This window comes from Lepisosteus oculatus, chromosome 2 (assembly GCF_040954835.1).
Source record: "Lepisosteus oculatus isolate fLepOcu1 chromosome 2, fLepOcu1.hap2, whole genome shotgun sequence".
NCBI lineage: Eukaryota > Metazoa > Chordata > Actinopteri > Semionotiformes > Lepisosteidae > Lepisosteus > Lepisosteus oculatus.
Window position 1 is genome coordinate 20,924,271 of NC_090697.1, and position 17,247 is coordinate 20,941,517.

At 35.9% G+C, this 17,247-nt stretch overlaps 1 protein-coding gene across 1 annotated transcript in view; it reads left to right on the forward strand.

Annotated features, from left to right (window-relative positions):
* Nucleotides 1–17,247, forward strand: part of ctsbb (cathepsin Bb) — a 73,832-nt gene that overhangs the window by 54,233 nt on the left and 2,352 nt on the right. The window contains exons 23-40 of the mRNA XM_069185836.1: nt 101–236; nt 956–1,122; nt 2,162–2,275; nt 3,182–3,287; nt 4,606–4,669; nt 5,263–5,340; nt 6,289–6,377; nt 7,870–7,935; nt 8,478–8,525; nt 9,089–9,130; nt 9,568–9,679; nt 10,655–10,791; nt 11,380–11,469; nt 12,256–12,397; nt 13,422–13,585; nt 14,208–14,324; nt 15,121–15,183; nt 16,031–16,106. Coding sequence (XP_069041937.1) covers nt 101–236; nt 956–1,122; nt 2,162–2,275; nt 3,182–3,287; nt 4,606–4,669; nt 5,263–5,340; nt 6,289–6,377; nt 7,870–7,935; nt 8,478–8,525; nt 9,089–9,130; nt 9,568–9,679; nt 10,655–10,791; nt 11,380–11,469; nt 12,256–12,397; nt 13,422–13,585; nt 14,208–14,324; nt 15,121–15,183; nt 16,031–16,106 — 1,811 coding nt within the window. The remainder of the gene's footprint in view (nt 1–100; nt 237–955; nt 1,123–2,161; nt 2,276–3,181; nt 3,288–4,605; nt 4,670–5,262; nt 5,341–6,288; nt 6,378–7,869; nt 7,936–8,477; nt 8,526–9,088; nt 9,131–9,567; nt 9,680–10,654; nt 10,792–11,379; nt 11,470–12,255; nt 12,398–13,421; nt 13,586–14,207; nt 14,325–15,120; nt 15,184–16,030; nt 16,107–17,247) is intronic.

Consider the following 17,247-nt stretch of genomic DNA (forward strand, 5'->3'; position numbering starts at 1 on the left):
AGAATTGGGACACGGCATGCCTGTCTTAATGAACCTAACAAAAAAATCAGAACTGAAAACTAGCAGTGTCCTGTCTCTCATGACTCCCATGTATACTCAGCCATAGATCATCAGCAAGGGCGAGCCAGCGTGGACAATGAGCCACAGGTGCCGAAGAGCCGCACAGCAGCCATCGCTCCTGAACCACTTCCAGAGGACTGGGAGCCAACCGAGCACAAAAACCATAAAACAATCAGGTACTGAATACGCCCACAGAAAGAAAATATGACACAGACAAGAAAATGTAGTTTTGTGTCTTTTTCTTGTGAAACATACAGATTGAAACCTTGATAGAACCAAATATTTACAAACAGCATTTTCATTCACTTATGCTGCCATCCCAAATAAAGTCATTTGTAAATAAAGTTTAAGTTTCTCTCACTCACACATCTACTGCACTTGCCTTTGAATTTTGGTTTAGTACAAGCTTACTACACAGTACATTCATTTACTTTACATTTGAGTGACTCATTTCAATACAATACAGCAGCAATTAATAATTTTGCAAGAGTCACAAAGCATTGAAAAACTTGATTTACAATTTGTAAAATAGAATAATGTACAGTACATACTGTCCTACAGAATATACTGTATGAATACAGGTTTTAAGTTTAAATTTATGTTGGTAATAAAACTGAATTGATTCCATAGTCATAAAATATATATTTGACAAAGAATGCTCAGTTATTATATGTTAATACAACCACAGTAGAAGCTGTTGTTTTAAGTATTAAAATGATTTACTGTATGAATTTAGTCTTATTCCTACTGTATATATGGTAAACCTTATCAAATTTTAAAGTAAAAACCCATAATTTATTTCACTAAAACAAATATAGAGTAGACTTTACTGTATATTTACCTTTTTTAAATAAATTGCTCTTCAAATATCTCTTTTTCTCAATTCTGCCCTAAGTGAAACCAGCCAGATTATAAAGGCCATCCACCAAAATGACTTCCTGCACCGCCTGAATGATGATCAGATCGTGATGATGCTGGACTGTCTGTTGCCTGCTGAACGAAGCCGGGGAGAAGTTGTTATCGTAGAGGGTTGTGAGGGGAATACCATGTACATTGTTGCAGGTATACATGTGTATTTTCAAATGAAACTTTGGCTCAGGGGTTAACTGACTCACAGTTCTGGGGCCAAGGGTTCAACGCCAGACCTGGGGTGCTATCTGCTTGGAGTTTGTATGTTCTCCCCTTATTTGTGAGGGTTTCCTCTAGGTTCCCGTTTTCTCCCACTGTCCAAAAAGATACTGGTAGGTTAATAGGCTTCTGGGAAAGTTGGCCCTAGATATGAGTGCATGCATGTCAGTGTTTGTGTCTGTATGTCCACCCTATGTTGGACTGGAGTCCTGTCCAGGGTGTAACCTGCCTTGCGCCTGTTGTTTGCCAAGATAACTTCCGACTCCCCCATGAACCTGAATTCAAAGAACCTGTTAGAAAATGGGTGTTTTTTAACATTAACCCTTCCTTTGTTTCTTCAATCTGCACAGCTACAGTATGTAAAAATATGTGACTCCCATGAGAGAAGATAGGTACAGTAGATACTAGTGTATAGACATCAATTCCAGAGTGCTATCTGTGTGGAGTTTGTATGTTCTTCCGATTTTTGTGTGGGTTTCTGCTGGGTGCTCTGGTTTTCTCCCACAGTCCAAAGACATACAGTACTGGTAGGTTAACAGGCTTCTAGAAACCTGGCCCAGGTGTGAGTGTGTGCTTGTTTGTGTCTCTGTGTGCTCTGTAATGGACTGGTGTGCTTAGCTGCCTTGTGCCCATTGTTTGCCGGATTTAGCTCTGTCTCCCCACGATCCTGTACTGGATAAAGTGGTTAGAAAATGGATGGATGTCCTTATACAGTAAATTATGGTGAGTTCATGTGACATCCCTCATGCCTGGTACTTATTCGGAGCTATCATGGCATCCGCATTTGATTAACATCAGTTTCTCTGTGATAGAGCTTCTATGTATTCTACAGAAATACAGGGTAGCCGAAAATATTAATCTCTGTATCAAAGCTCGTTCTTTATCCTGTATTCCAGTACAAGTGCTGCAGGTGCTGCAGTCCTACAGTACGTCTGTCTGAGGTTTGCTAATGCTTGTGTGCTGCTGTTCTCAGCTGGCGAACTGGAAGTGACCCAGGCAGGCCGGCACTTGAGGACACTGACCTCTGGAGATGTCTTTGGAGAGCTGGCCATCCTGTACAACTGCAAACGCACAGCTACAGTCAGAGGTGATGCCAGGCACATACTGTATATTCATCTGTACATTCTGTTCAACAATATTACTTTTAGTTTTAGTTACTTTTAGACAAGACAGATAGAATAGGAATGTGTACAATTTCAGGTAAGCATCACAAGCAGCTTTTTTCTGTAGAGCGAGTGACTGCATTTATACACCCTAAGTGTAATATCTCAACTCAGAAGATTCAGTGGAAGGATAAAGCATGAAAACTGCAAATATGCGGCTTCTGTCCCTTCATTAAGAAAATAAGCTTGAATGTAATCATGAAAGGTTAAAGTAAAAATACAAGTGACACATTACAAGAAGATCAGTTCTTGGAAGCAATCTACAGTATGTACAAAGTTCAAAGTATGTACAAAGTAGTGTAATTGAACAGACATACTGTATACTGTGGCAGTGTCAGAGATAAAGGCAACAGGTGATACCTTTACATTTAAAAGACTTCATAAATAATCATGGAGGAATGCACTAACAGTAGCCAATTACACCGCCTTGTGTTTCTAAGTAAATGATACTCTGCAGTCTTAAATACAATTTTACCAACAAGGTTTAATGTCCAAGCCAGACTTCATCAATATTGTATTGATTATTTTTATTATTGTATTTATCTGACAAATCTAATCCTGGTTAAAATGGAGGAAGGTCAAATTTGTAAGATTCTTTTGGAAGCACATACAATTTCAACCTTTCTTTTGTTCTTAAGTAAAATAATAAAGCCAATCCCCCCATGATTTTTCCTAGCTTCTGCCTTACAGTATGTCGGTTACCTTTTAAATCTGATACCTAATTAGCTGGCAACTAAAGTTAGTAAAGAAAATATAAAGGCATTCATGTCCTTTGCTCTTGCACCACGTGTGTCAAATTACCTTCCATTTCCCTTTCTGTCTTATTACAGCTATCACAGACATCCGACTGTGGTGTATTGACAGGCAGACATATCGAATGATTATGACCAACAAGTCAAAACGGAAAAGGGAGCAAATTATGGGTTTTTTAAAGATGTAAGTGTGTGTGAAGAGAAACATTATTGATATTGTACTGATATTGATATTGAAATGATATTCTCAATACAGTATCATATTTTTGAGAGTTAGTGTGAAACATATTCCATTTTTGTGTTTTTATCTCATTAAGGAACATGTGGCTATAAGACTCTCAGTCCTCAAGAATTTGAGAGAGAATTGCAAATGCAAAAGAAAATAATAAACCTAAAGCACTGAAAAGCAAACTTTTTTTTCTATTGTTATGGACTACCTGTATAATGTTAAAATATAAGCTTTCGCTTTACAATTTTGTGGAATCTAATGGCACAGTCTATAAAGATTAGTTTTGGCAAGTCCTCAGATTGGTGTTGTCAATATAATAATCTTTTTCCTAAAATATTTTTCATCAGATTATAATGTTGGCTTTGGTGTTTACTACATGAGCTGTTGATGAATGTGCAAACCTTGTGTCATTGGCTCCTACAGACACAGCAATTGTAAACACCATATTGGTTACTAAGTAGCCAAACTTTGTATACTTTGGGATTCACAAGCTTTGTCAGATTCCAAGTAATTGTTCTACCAATAAAACCACTCAATCATAGCACAAGATGGGTTCTATAATCCAGGGATTTCATTTTGGACCTGAGCTGTAATCTTACCTGTCCCCAGGACTCACCCAGTCCAGGTGTGCTGGATTTGAAAGGACTTGTGTCAGAGAAGACATCTTAGATTTCCCAGTCATCTCTGGAGTTTTCCAGGCAGCAAGTCTGCAGCTCCATCATTTAGATATTCATCATACATCAAATTGTTATCTATTCTCTTGCTAGACACTATAGGTCCTGCAGAAAATATCGGGTGAATTTGGAAATACCACAAATCTCAAATTTTGGAAATACAATACAGTAGGTATTTTGAAAAAAAGTGTGCACAACCCTCATTCACTATGCTGGTCTGAGAGTTTTAGCAGTGAATCTAGGCGATTAACATTTGCCAGTTCCAAATTTATAAAATAATTAACAATAAATTTTAAATAATATTGTACTTTAAAATACAGTTCTACCCTTATTAAATTACAGAGGATGCTGTTATTTACACTGTTTACATAACATAGGGTGCCTGGACACTTTTTCACCTAAATACAATTGGTAATATTTTTTACTGCCTATGGATATTTATTTCATTATGTTTGTTCTTTGCCCAAATGTTTACATGGCCTCATTATGCACAAAAGGTGTGCACACCATTACCTGTAATTCTAACAGTAAGCTGTACAGAATAAATATAATGTTACAGAAATTGAGATAAAAGCATCTCTCCCTGTGACTTCCTGCAGAGCCCGAACTCTGAAGGACCTAAGTGATGCACAGCTCTCAAAAATAATTGATTCCATGGAAGAGGTTTGTGCTCTGGTCTTATTTGCTTTCTCTTCTGAACACACTGTGGTGCCAATTCCCACCTCAATAATTTACTCACAATGCTGATTCAACTGCCGGAACCTGGAAGGCCACTGTAATATTCATCAATAGTAAAATCTTGTTTTTGTGGGGTCCTGCTGTGTACCAGCATTTCAAATGAAACAGAAAAGGCCTTATTTTTTATTTAATGTTACTTTGTTGCTACATTGTCATTTTCAACTTTGTAATATCCAAACAAAAAAGTTGGAAACACACATCTGACGTTCCGTCATTCAGAAAGACTGAATGTTTCACATTGAAGATTCAAATTTGCCCTAAAAGCATTTTCAATATTAATGGTCTTTATTTTTTGATGACTATTGCATTTAAGCTTTGATCTCACTTCTGCATTAACATACAGTATTTAGCACAGTCCCCATTTATCGTTTACTCAGAGTGAAAATGGACAAACTTTACATGTATTTAATACATGACTACAAAAATAGTCCTGCCAAAAATAGCTGAAAACTTTTAAAAACAAGATTGTTGATCTTCTTTTCATATACAATTTGTGTATGTGTTTGTTTTTTTTCCAGTGTAAATTCCAAAATAATGAGGTTATTGTCCGAGAAGGAACAGAGGGCAATACATTTTATATCATTCTGAAAGGAGAGGTATGTGTTCAGTTTGTTATTAATTGTATGTTTTAGACACACTGTTAATCCAAAGAAGAAAATAGGTCATATGAATAATAAAAGTTTGTTTTTTGTCTGAATTCAGACTTTTAAAAATTGAAAAAGGTAGCAAAAGTTGCAACAGTAAATGAGACAAGTGTGCCCATCAAAATGCAGCAATATAGAACATTTGCTTAAAAATGCATCTTTTTCATCATCTTGACTTTTGTGAACCAAGGCTCTCTGACTGCCTTTGTGAACTTGGATCTGTTGTCAAAAATGTAAAAGGATTTAACAAAATTCAGATTTTTCTAGAAATGCTTTATTAAATGGATACAAATTCTAATACCTGGGCAGGTTGCCGTGGCAACTATCTTTAACAGGACTTCTTGGTAAAAGGACACACAACAGCTCTAAAGTTAAAACAAATTGTCCTTTATTTGTAGTGAGGGAAAAACAGTGCAGACTGCAAACAAAACTTATTTGTAAGTGTCCTCTCAAGACATGTTGCTGTGCAGCTAAACTGATTAAGGGCAGGCAACAAACCCCCCCCATCCCAAAGTATCAGTTTCAAAATGCATTTTAAATGTGCCCATGGATTGCTTCCTTGCTCCCTTCACTTTTGGTGCAATGCTTATCAGAGGCTCTGCTTTCTTTCTAGAGAGCAGAGCTTGATGGAATCTGATGTTTCCTGGTTTCTGAATGTCACTTGACCAATTGCCTTCTTCCAATTGTTCAAGTGACATGAGATGGCTGGTCATTCCCAAATAGGGGATCTTGTCTCCACCTACTCTTATGATGTATACAATGTCATTTGTCAGTCTCGCAAGTCAAGTTTTGCATGTACGGTACTTCTCACTACTTCTGCTTTTTTCTCTAATTATTGCTATAAACCTAGATCTGAAAGTATTGTTTCACCTGTGTTCTCTTGCAATATTTGTGTTTCAGGTGCAAGTGACAAAAATGGTGAATGGGCAACAGAAGGAGATCCGGATAATGGGAAAAGGGGAGCACTTTGGGGAACTAGCTTTAATACGGTAATGTCAGGTGGTGTGCAACATTACGCTGCTTACAGTACATGTGTTATTGAACATTGCCTGGAAATGGCAGAGCTGAAGCCCTCCCATACATTTAAAAAGCAGTTTTGAATCATGTTTTTAATCTAAATATCACTAGCTTTTCAAAATACTTATTTTTATGCTGTGTGTTAAATCTGTCTATTTGTTTGAACCTGCAAGAGTGGGCTTACAGGAGTGCTGGCCCTCATTGGGAAATGCATTTCTTATCTTTGTCAAGATGTCTTTTTCTTAATAATAATAATTGCTTACAGCACTTATAGCGCTTTTCTGGACACTCCACTCAAAGCGCTTTACAGGTAATGGGGACTCCCCTCCATCACCACCAATGTGCAGCATCCACCTGGAAGATGCGACGGCAGCCATAGTGCGCCAGAACGCTCACCACACATCAGCTATCAGTGGGGAGGAGAGCAGAGTAATGTAGCCAATTCATAGAGGGGGATTATTAGGAGGCCATGATTGGTAAGGGCCAATGGGAAATTTGGCCAGGATGCCAGGGTTACACCCCTACTCTTTTCGAGAAATGCCCTGGGATTTTTAATGACCACAGAGAGTCAGGCCCTCGGTTTTACATCTCAGGCAAAGGACGGCGCCTGTTTACAGTATAGTGTCCCCGTCACTATACTGGGGCATTAGGACCCACACGGACTGCAGGGTGAGCACCCCCTGTTGGCCCCACTAACACCTCTTCCAGCAGCAACCTTAGTTTTTCCCAGGAGGTCTCCCATCCAGGTACTGACCAGTCTCACACCTGCTTAGCTTCAGTGGGTTGCCAGTTGTGAGTTGCAGGGTGATATGGCTTCTTCCTCTTGTTTTCTTGTCCTTGTTTGGGTGACCGAGTCTAAAGGGACAGCCTTTGTCCCTTTCTTACTTTCCTATGTGCTCTGTGTATAGCATATTTCAGACTGTTCTATTCTGTTGAAAATTTTAGATATTTCAGTGAAATTAGTTTGTTTGCTCCAAATTGCCACCACCAGTCCATTTTGTTTTTATCTGCTATCCAACAGCAAACCCACATGTCAAAAACCATAAATCTCAAAAACACAAACACCCTTCACACTGCGGTTGTTTAGTCCTTAGGGCTCATGTTAATAAAAATGTAGGAACATTTTCGAAATAATATTTTAATCGTGGCATTTCATAATTACTATTCATTGCATGATGTTTCTACATCACTTCTACATTATGACAAAGGTGAAATTCTGAAGTCTTGATGTCTACAGTATAGAAAATAATGCAGAATTGTGAAACATTTCTTAGGCCTCATTTTCTGCAAAGTGAAAAACACATAAAACAGATTAAACATTTTATCACTTAGAAATTCTGATTTTCTCATATACATTATTCCATAATAGAAAGACATTGAGTTGGTCTTTATTGCTTAGATTTAGTAACTTCAAATATAGGCATATCATGTAAATAATTATATTTAATTTCCATCTGTTTTCAGTGAAATTTGCAGAACTGCAACATGCACTGCAGTGGGACCTGTCACATGTATTTCCATCGATAAAGAGTAAGTTAATATTTTATACTTGCCTTTGAGGTAAATTAAGTTTTAATTAAAATGATAAAATACTTTAGTTAAGAACAAACATACAGTAAACCTGTTTTATCAGAAAGCTATATTTTGTGTCCATAACTTCACTCACAATTAAAATCCATCATTTGGTGCTAGATTTATTATAGATTAATCAAGCCCTTAAAATTATTGGACTTGATAATCAAAAAGGACCCATTATCAAAGCCCAAGCTTGGAAATAGTCCTTCTGAAAGTGAGTTAGAGACCAATTCGATTGATTTGTTATTGTTGAACAATTATGAATCAGTAGTACTACATGAAGCACTGTCATTAAATTTAAACCCCATTTTGTGGACATTGCAATTGTTATGAGATGTAACATTTTGTGCTAGTTTCAGAAAGTCTGGTTGTCTCTAAAGAAATTTAGTAAGATCCTAGAATCAACAGTCTTTTCCACCTAAACTTGTCTCAGTGACAAGTAGTTAAGTGAAATTAAAACGTTTTACGTAATTTAATAGATGTGCCTTTTTTCTTAGGGTTTTTGAAGAAACTATACCAATTAAGAATATAGAACTGCCTGATGAGTGAGTATTACTAAAGCATGTGTTGTTATTATTAGTAGTAGCAATAGCCTTTATTACCTATTACCAATATGTCTTTAATGTAATTATTGTTAATATTTCTAAAAGGTCCTGCAAGTGTATACCTTAACATAGGGGAGACCAGCTTCAGCTCTGATGTGTCACTGTCCAGCATGTCTTATACTGTAGGTCTCTCTAAATCTAAGAACATGGAGAGGCTTTAACTTGTCCAATTAAGTCAATAATGAGTTCAATTATGCAATTACGGGCACAGGTGGAAAGAAAACCATACTCCTGTCCTCTAGGACTGCAGTTGTGCTCACCTGCCTTAATGGACTTGAAAAGTCTCTATTGTACTGCTGATTTTGTTCAACTCAAATTTCCTGTCACTCTTTTTGTTAAGAGTGAAAACAGAATTTGTGATTATTCTTTTATTTTGCCATGTGGCTGAATTGAGAAGTTCTCATATAGAGTTTGGCTAATTAATGGTGTATTTCATAAACCTCTGTCCAGAATGTTGTAATGTATGTTGCAATTCTTTTAATATGACCTTGTTGTTTTTAAAGCTGTGAAGTTTTTGAAAACATAATGTTGCCAGAGAGAAAGAGGTGAGTATCTCTAAATATATGTAGATTATTCAAGTATGTTGCAAGAGTGTATGATGTTTTAATGCTTTATTTAAGGAGGACATGAAATGGTATGTCATCTATATACTGCAATAACTAATACCTGTGAATACATTCATAATTTGTTCTCATATGTAAGCTTAAACATCCTCCATTGTTAATTATTGACGCATACTGTTAATTTAAGTTAGATTTCTCCAAAGAATCAAATTGTACAGCATTATTTGTGTTTTAGAAATGTAGACTAGCAGTTACTGTGAAATTAAGAAAAGCCGTTTATTTATGAGTCTCTCCTAATTTTCAGACACAAACCAGAAATAAAGCCCGCGTACTAATACAATTGATAAGTTTGCTGGTGTTGTTTGAAGGGAAATAAATAATCAGACAGGCCAATATTTTGCCCTTTTCTTTTCTTCCAGGCTAGGTGCAACATTGCAGCTGCAGGATCTTATTCCAGTGTTGTACCAAGAAGGCCGGTTCCACGGAGAGCCTGTCACACTTGGAGTGGGAGGATTTGGGCGAGTTGAGTTGGTAAGTTCACAGACTTCAAGAGAAGCAGTCCACACATTCTTCATAACATCAGTCCACTGTTTGACATTCAACTGAATGTCTTCTTGAAGAATGTGTGAAGAAGATTTTGATGTGTTTGATGAAGAACCAAAATAAACATTGAAAAGTCCTTTAAAGATTCCAATTAAAAATCCAAATAAAATGCTTGAGATATACATATAGATCTAGGGTCACCAGATATTTCTAAAAAATGTGTAAAACAGCAGTAAAGGTTCATACCATTCACCATTTATACTGTTTCTTACCTTAAAAAAATCATGACTACAAAGCCTGTAGTGCAAATGAAGCCTTTATTTTCTAAAGATTTGTTAATTTTGGCATGAATACCCATGTAGTTTTTTACATTTCACTAAATATCCGAGGCAATGTAAAAATACAGTATTTTATGCGTGTGCGATGTACATTTTATGTTGTAAATATAGTAACATATCATTATCTTTTTTCATCGTAATGTCTAACACCTACTACACTGTATATAAAAAATAGATGTCTAAGACACGATTAACAGAAAAGCACTTGGGCTTATGCTGGAGCTGAAAACTGAGTATTGATATGAAAGGCGATAAGAATGGAAACCTTTTTACCTTATTACATTGTGTTTCAGCTTGATTGATGGCCTCCAAATTACATACAAATGAAATTCATTTACAGGACAGCAAAATGTACATGATGTAATTTCTTCAACAAAGATTTTTGTATCTGAAACACTAATCAAATAAAACTTTAATTATTAATGAAATTATTTACAAGAATTCTTACTCCTATATTAGCTTAAAATATTGAGTTTATATATAGTATATACATGCATGATTTGTTGCAATAACTTTGCATTCTATATGAAGTACCTGTATAACATTAGTAAATTAAACCATATTGTAAAATAGTGTAATTTTGAAAGATATTACTGATATCCTTAATACCTTTTTTTTTCTTTAGGTGACAAGTCTTGAGCTTTCCAAGTTTTTTGCCCTGAAACGTGTCAGCAAAAATCATATTGTTGCTAAGCAACAGCAGGAACATGTCAAAATGGAAAGGCGCATCCTCCAGGACATACAATGCAATTTTATTGTCAGGTGAACTTGATAATTAGTGAAATGGCTTTGAATAAAGTATTAAATAGGGTCAGGAGATATTGCAAATCAGAAAAGATTGAATCCCGACTGGCAAACATTTGACTTTTCTTTGTGCTGTGAAAATTCAGGCATTTGTCTTTGTTCTATAGTTTTTGGGGAGAAAAGCATCATAAAGTTGCTCTTTTTATAAGTGCCCCATATTTACAGTAGCATTACATTCTCACTTCAAGTTTGAAAGGGACTGAACACCCAGCTGAACTGAAATACTGTAACTGAAAATAATTATCGAAGTCCAGTTACTGTATGGATTATAATTGTGGGGCACGATGGGTGACCCGCATCCCAGAAGAAACGAGTCTTGTTAACAAAAAAAACAAACTTTATCCCAGCTTTAATTGCATACAGAAACCTTATTCTGGGTAAATTGTTTAAAACAATAAATTACCAAGCTTTAGTTCAAGATGTGTGTATATATTAAATTAGATTGTTTTGCATAACATGAAGCTGTATCTTTGGATACTGCAACTTTGAGTGCAACATATTTCTCTTTTTGCACTTTCAGAATCTCTCTTCTATTTCTCTTATCAGGTTCTATGCTGCATTTAAGGACACAAGAAACATCTATTTGGTTTTAGAATTTTGCTCTGGTGGGGAACTATGGACCAAACTGAGAGAAAAGTAAGAAATGAATGCTAAGAATTTCCTTTACAGCATCTGAGATTACTTTTTTCCTCACTGCTTTATGTGTAGGAATTACTATAGCTATAACTTATTACTCATTCTGTAGCACTTGGCCCCAGAGATCATGCAGAGCAAAGTCCACTTTAAAGCTATTTTGCTCATGTCTAAAGGGCGAATTTACACTAATCGGTATACGATTTGTTTCCTTTTTTTACTTGTCAAGATCACTGAGTCATCTACTATGATTTGATCATTTTCCAAAAGTTTGCATTCTGCAGGACTACTTTAGATGTTATATAAATTATTTATGAGCATGTATCTGTGAAATAGGAGGAGAAAGAGATTTGCTCTTCCTATAGGACCGAGCTGCTTCTGCAACAATAGCCTTGACATGACCAGCTCAGTGAATTCAGCAGTTGAGCAAGCATTTGTGAAAGAAAGCAAAAAGCTCTTTGATTATCATCTTAATTGAGAAGATCTCAATTATAATTATATTTGATATATCTTAGAAAGGTCACATTCTATGTGTGTTTTCCTCTAATTTGACAGGTAAATGTTTATATTTATCTAATTTTTAAGCACCCAGCAGTGAACAATATTGAGAAAATGGTCCTTAATCAGTCCTTGCCAGCATAATGTGTATACTGTAAGTGTGCACGGATTAACAAGTCAGATACTAACGTTAATTGTTTTTGATTGTTTGAGAATGGGATATCAGAAACAATCAAGCAGTAAAGTAAACTTTGGGAGCCTATGTAAAAGAGTTTATTATCCTGTTTGCAGAGGTCGTTTTGAGGAACCTGTAGCAATTTTCTGCACAGCTTGTGTAGTCGAGGCTTTTGCCTATCTCCGTGTGAAAGGAATTGTTTACCGGGATCTTAAGCCTGAGAACCTAATGCTGGACATGATGGGATATGTGAAACTGGTAAGACTTTCTTTTTTCCCTTGCATTCTCAGTGAGTGCTCCTTCATAACAGTCAAATTTTTTAAACTGAGAAAATTCTATAATCTTGTTACTTAATTTATTATTATTTTAATTAAAATACTGAATTATTTGCTCCAGAGAGATCATTAGAAATACAAAATAGTAGTTACCTAATAACTTTTATTTCTTGTCTTATAACTGCTTTGAAATGTGAGTTCAAATACAGATGCTTTGTTTTTTTGGAAAGTTGGGTTTAGCCACTGGTGTAAGAAGAAGTTTGTCTTGATGAATTAAAACAATAAGGCTGTCCCCTTATTAAAACCTTATTTTTTAAGGTTATTTTTAGTTTGATCTAATAGTTGGTTCACATGGTTTTACACTATAGCTTCCCAACAGTCATTTACAAGTAGAGAACATAAGTACATTGGTGACACAGGAAGGGGAAACTGCTTCAGAGAACATGTCAAAGATCTCTGCAAACCCATAGTTTCCCATTTTACCTCTAACAGCCATGATCATACTGATCTCTCCGTCTGCGTTCTCAAAGAGGGGTTTCAGAACTCCTATTGCAGAAAGACAACCGAATCCAAAATTTTCCTGGAACTAGGATCACACCTTTCCCCTTCTCTCTACGACAGACTTGTTTCCTTCCAATCTTCTCTATTCATTGGCACGTTTTGACTTCAGACCCCTCTTCAACTCTCGTGACCACACCGTCCTTCACACGGGGTGTCCACTCTGCTTCTCTCCTGTTCCCGCCTCCTCTCCAATCCCGGCTTTTGTTCTCCTACGCTTTATCAGCTGCCAGTTTTCCTCTCTCTCTCACACCCAGAGAGGGCTCCACAGCTGTAACATTGTGTTTCTTTTCTTCCGTTTTCAGCACGGAATAAACCTTAACTTGTTCCTTTGAAGCCTACGCATGCTGACGCAGCTCCCTACTTGAACCACATATCTACAATGTCCATAACTGGATACAAGGTCTTCTTATCCTTGTATCTAATCATAGATCCTTTGCCATTGATAGGTAGACTTTGGATTTGCAAAGGAACTATCTCGAGGAGAGAAGACATATTCATTCTGTGGCACTCCTGAGTACTTGGCGCCAGAAATCATAAAGAATGAAGGCCACGACATTGCTGCTGACCTCTGGTCCTTGGGAGTCTTGGTGTTTGAGCTGTTGGCAGGCAGGTCAGTCTATGGTAAAGAATATGTTATAAATTCGGCTATTCAATGCTTTCATATTTTTTCCTATGTACAGTACATGTTCAAAAACTCAGCAAGTGTTACCTTTAAATTTGTTGGTTCTGCCACAATGTGCCTTAATTTATTTTCCAAGACCAGGTAGCAGTGGAATGAGTAGTGTGTTTTCCAGCCCTTATATTCTTAGATAAGTGCCATGTGCCATTGTTAGATAAGTGCAATGATGAACTGATGTCTTGAATACAATGATGGAATCCTTTCATTCAGCTCAGAATAAAACTATGAGTGCAATACATATTCACAATACAAATAATTAAAATGAGTAGTATGTTTTAGGCCCTTATCGTGTTAGATACTGATAGTGTCAGTGCATTGATGAATTGATGCCTTGAATGATGAAATAATTTAATTCAGTTGAGAATTAAGCTACCATGGTGAAACAGAGATTAAAGGATAAAGTAGACAAAAGCAGATCGACAACTATACAGTAGTTGTCTAAATCAATGTTTTTTTTTAAAGAACAGAATGAACAATTCATTTTAATATTTTTTCTGCGGGGGGGTCTTGGCCACACCTTTGCCAACGCATGGTGTCTTGTGCTCTTTCACAGCCCCCCCTTCACAAGCTCAGACCCTCAGAGAATATACAGCAAGATTCTTGATGGGATCCTTAAATTCCCCCATCACATGGGAGAAGGAGCCAGATCTCTTATCAGTAAGCTCTGCAGGTAAATAACATTCTTTACCATATTTCAGAAGCACAGCATTCACTCACACTGCTTTAAGGTTTCCTGTCCTAAAGGGAAAACACCTCTTTAATGAAGACAGAAATAACATCATATTCATTGTGAAAAAGATAAAGAAATATTAAAAAATGACCAAAATCACTTCCTTTTATTAACAAATAAAGTTTTAATTGTTTTTTTTTTGGAAATTAATGTATAAAAAAGAAAAAAATACATTCAGACTCAGATATTCTAAAGACATCAACAATCCATTTATAATAAAACTTCTATTTTACATATGTAATTATCATTTACAAAGCTCATCTGCAACAATTACAGTACATTAAGATGAAAAGTTTCATGCTAGTGTGTTGTGATGAAATTAGGAAAATGGTGTTGTTTGTTTTTATTTAATTATCAGAAGACATTACATGTCATTCATGCATGGACCACTTTTGTGTGCCACAGACGTGGACATGTATAGAATTACATCAAGTGAAATTGACCACTCTTAATATACAAACAACACCATGTATGATCTATATATCATGAAAGGTTATGGGTGATTTTTTAGTTGTGTTTTCAGCTTTTTCCATCATAGAAGGTAATATTTAATAAAGCCAATTAGCTAATCACTGAAACAATAAGTCAAATAATGTGTTCATCAATATGTCTTTCAGAAATATGATGTACTGTAGGCTATTTAACCTTTCATAGCAAAAATGCAATCAGTGTGTCTTAGCTTAAGGTAAGACTTTTACAATATTTCTTTTCTAATATGCAGTATGTTCTTCCACAGGCTACGACCAGGCCAACGGTTGGGAAACAATAAAAATGGAATAAAGGATATTCGGAACCACAGGTACTGAAACTACAGTATATGGATATTAATTTCATAGAAAAAACAGATTTGATTTACAGTGTATATTCCTACAGCAATTAAAATGTAAAACAATGTATATACTGTATACTCTTTTACTTGTGTGCAGTGAGTTTTGTTGTAACCAGTTTTGTTTGGTTATATTTGACATTTTATCCTTTTGTGATATATAATTGTCTGAGTGGTTGGTGTACTGTACTGTATATCATCTGAGAATAAGCATTGTTAACTGTAGATTTTATGGTTGTTAGATGACAGATATTTAAGAAATGTATTAAGAAAATAAGAAAGAGTACAAATCAGATGCCTTTTAGCCCTTTAGATTCTATTGGTTTCTAGCAGGTAAATGAACTCGGGATCACATTCAGTCATTTCATGAAAGAAACCAGTGTATCAACAGTGTATCAGCCACATGGCTGGGTAGCTTGTTTGATACCCCCACAGCTCTTAATGTTAATGAAGTGCAAACTACTAGATCTATAATTTATTCTCCATATCCACTATGTAAAATAATGTATGGGGAGAAATCTCTGGATTAATTCACAAAGCAAACATTTAAGTTTTTGAAAATTTATTTTCAGATCATCAAATTGCATTTTAATCGAGTTAAAACTAAAACCATGTTTTTGTTTTAATTTTCAACATGCTGTAACAAATATGGCTTTTTTGCTTTTTAATTTGCATTTGATGTCATAAAAGCCTTTACATTTGTAAGAAGATTTCGAAGATATCTAAGTATATTTGATATTTTTTATATAAAAAGCCAACATCACTTTGGAAATGTCAGTTAACTGCAACAGCCTTCACCGCTTTTCGTATGTGTGTTTAGGTGGTTTAATAACCTCAACTGGCAGAAGCTGCGGGCTTGTCAACTGGATGCTCCCACTATGTGCCTCATACGAAAGGTAAGGGCTGAAGGCCTATAGTGCCAAGAGACAGCAGGGGGATGAAGAACATAAGAATAGTTACAAGTGACAGGAGGCTGTTTGGCACATCCATTCCTTCTGGTAGTTTGTATCTAATTGATCTGAGCATCTCAACCACTTGTTTTTTTAACAAAGGCAGTTTATGGGCTTCACCGTCATGGCTGTGTAGCTTTTTCCATACTTCCACAACCCTTTATGTAAACAAGAGCCTCCTGATTTTTGTTTAAATGCTCCTGCGTGTAATTTCCAGTTGTGTTCTCTGTATTGTGTTTCACTACTTATTCTGAAGAAGCTCCGTGATTTGACTTTATCACTGCCTTTGAGGATATTGGATACTTGGGTCTTTTTAGGCTTCTCTGTTCACAACTTAATAATAATAATAATAATTAATTGCTTACATTTATATAGCGCTTTTCTGGACACTCCACTCAAAGCGCTTTACAGGTAATGGGGACTCCCCTCCACCACCACCAATGTGCAGCATCCACCTGGACATTTAAGTTAACATTTAATTAACTTAAATGTTAATTAAGTTGTTAATTTAACAATTTAAAATGCTAATTTAAATTTAATCTGTCAGTATAGGACATTACATCTAACCGTAGACTGTATCTGGTTACTCTTCTCTGGATTTATTTTTAAAAACATAGTTTGTATCTTCTTGACCTAAATTAAGCACAATAACCTAGTTGTGGTTCTACTTATGCATTATTCCATTTTAAATAACATTCATTGTTGTCACTAAAAAGGTCATTTTTCTAAGTAGTCTCTTCAAGGTCAGCTTTTCCCATCTTTTCTGTATTTTATGTCATTAATACCTTCGTGTAAAGCTGAACCTACAGTACACTGTTTCCAAATTGTGTAGCATTTTTTAAGTGACTGGGGTTTGGTACTAGTTTAATCTCCATAGTGTATTCTGCACCACTGCCTATTGAACAATAACACAAACTTTTCAACTTCTTCGACATTTCTTTGTCTAAAATATAGCACAGATACCTACATAACCATTTAACAAAACTAATTATTATACCCTTTAATTTATGGGCATTTATTTACTTGGCCCACAACGTCCTCAGTTGGCCATAATGCTTTACATGATAGCACAAGGAAGCGAGTAGCA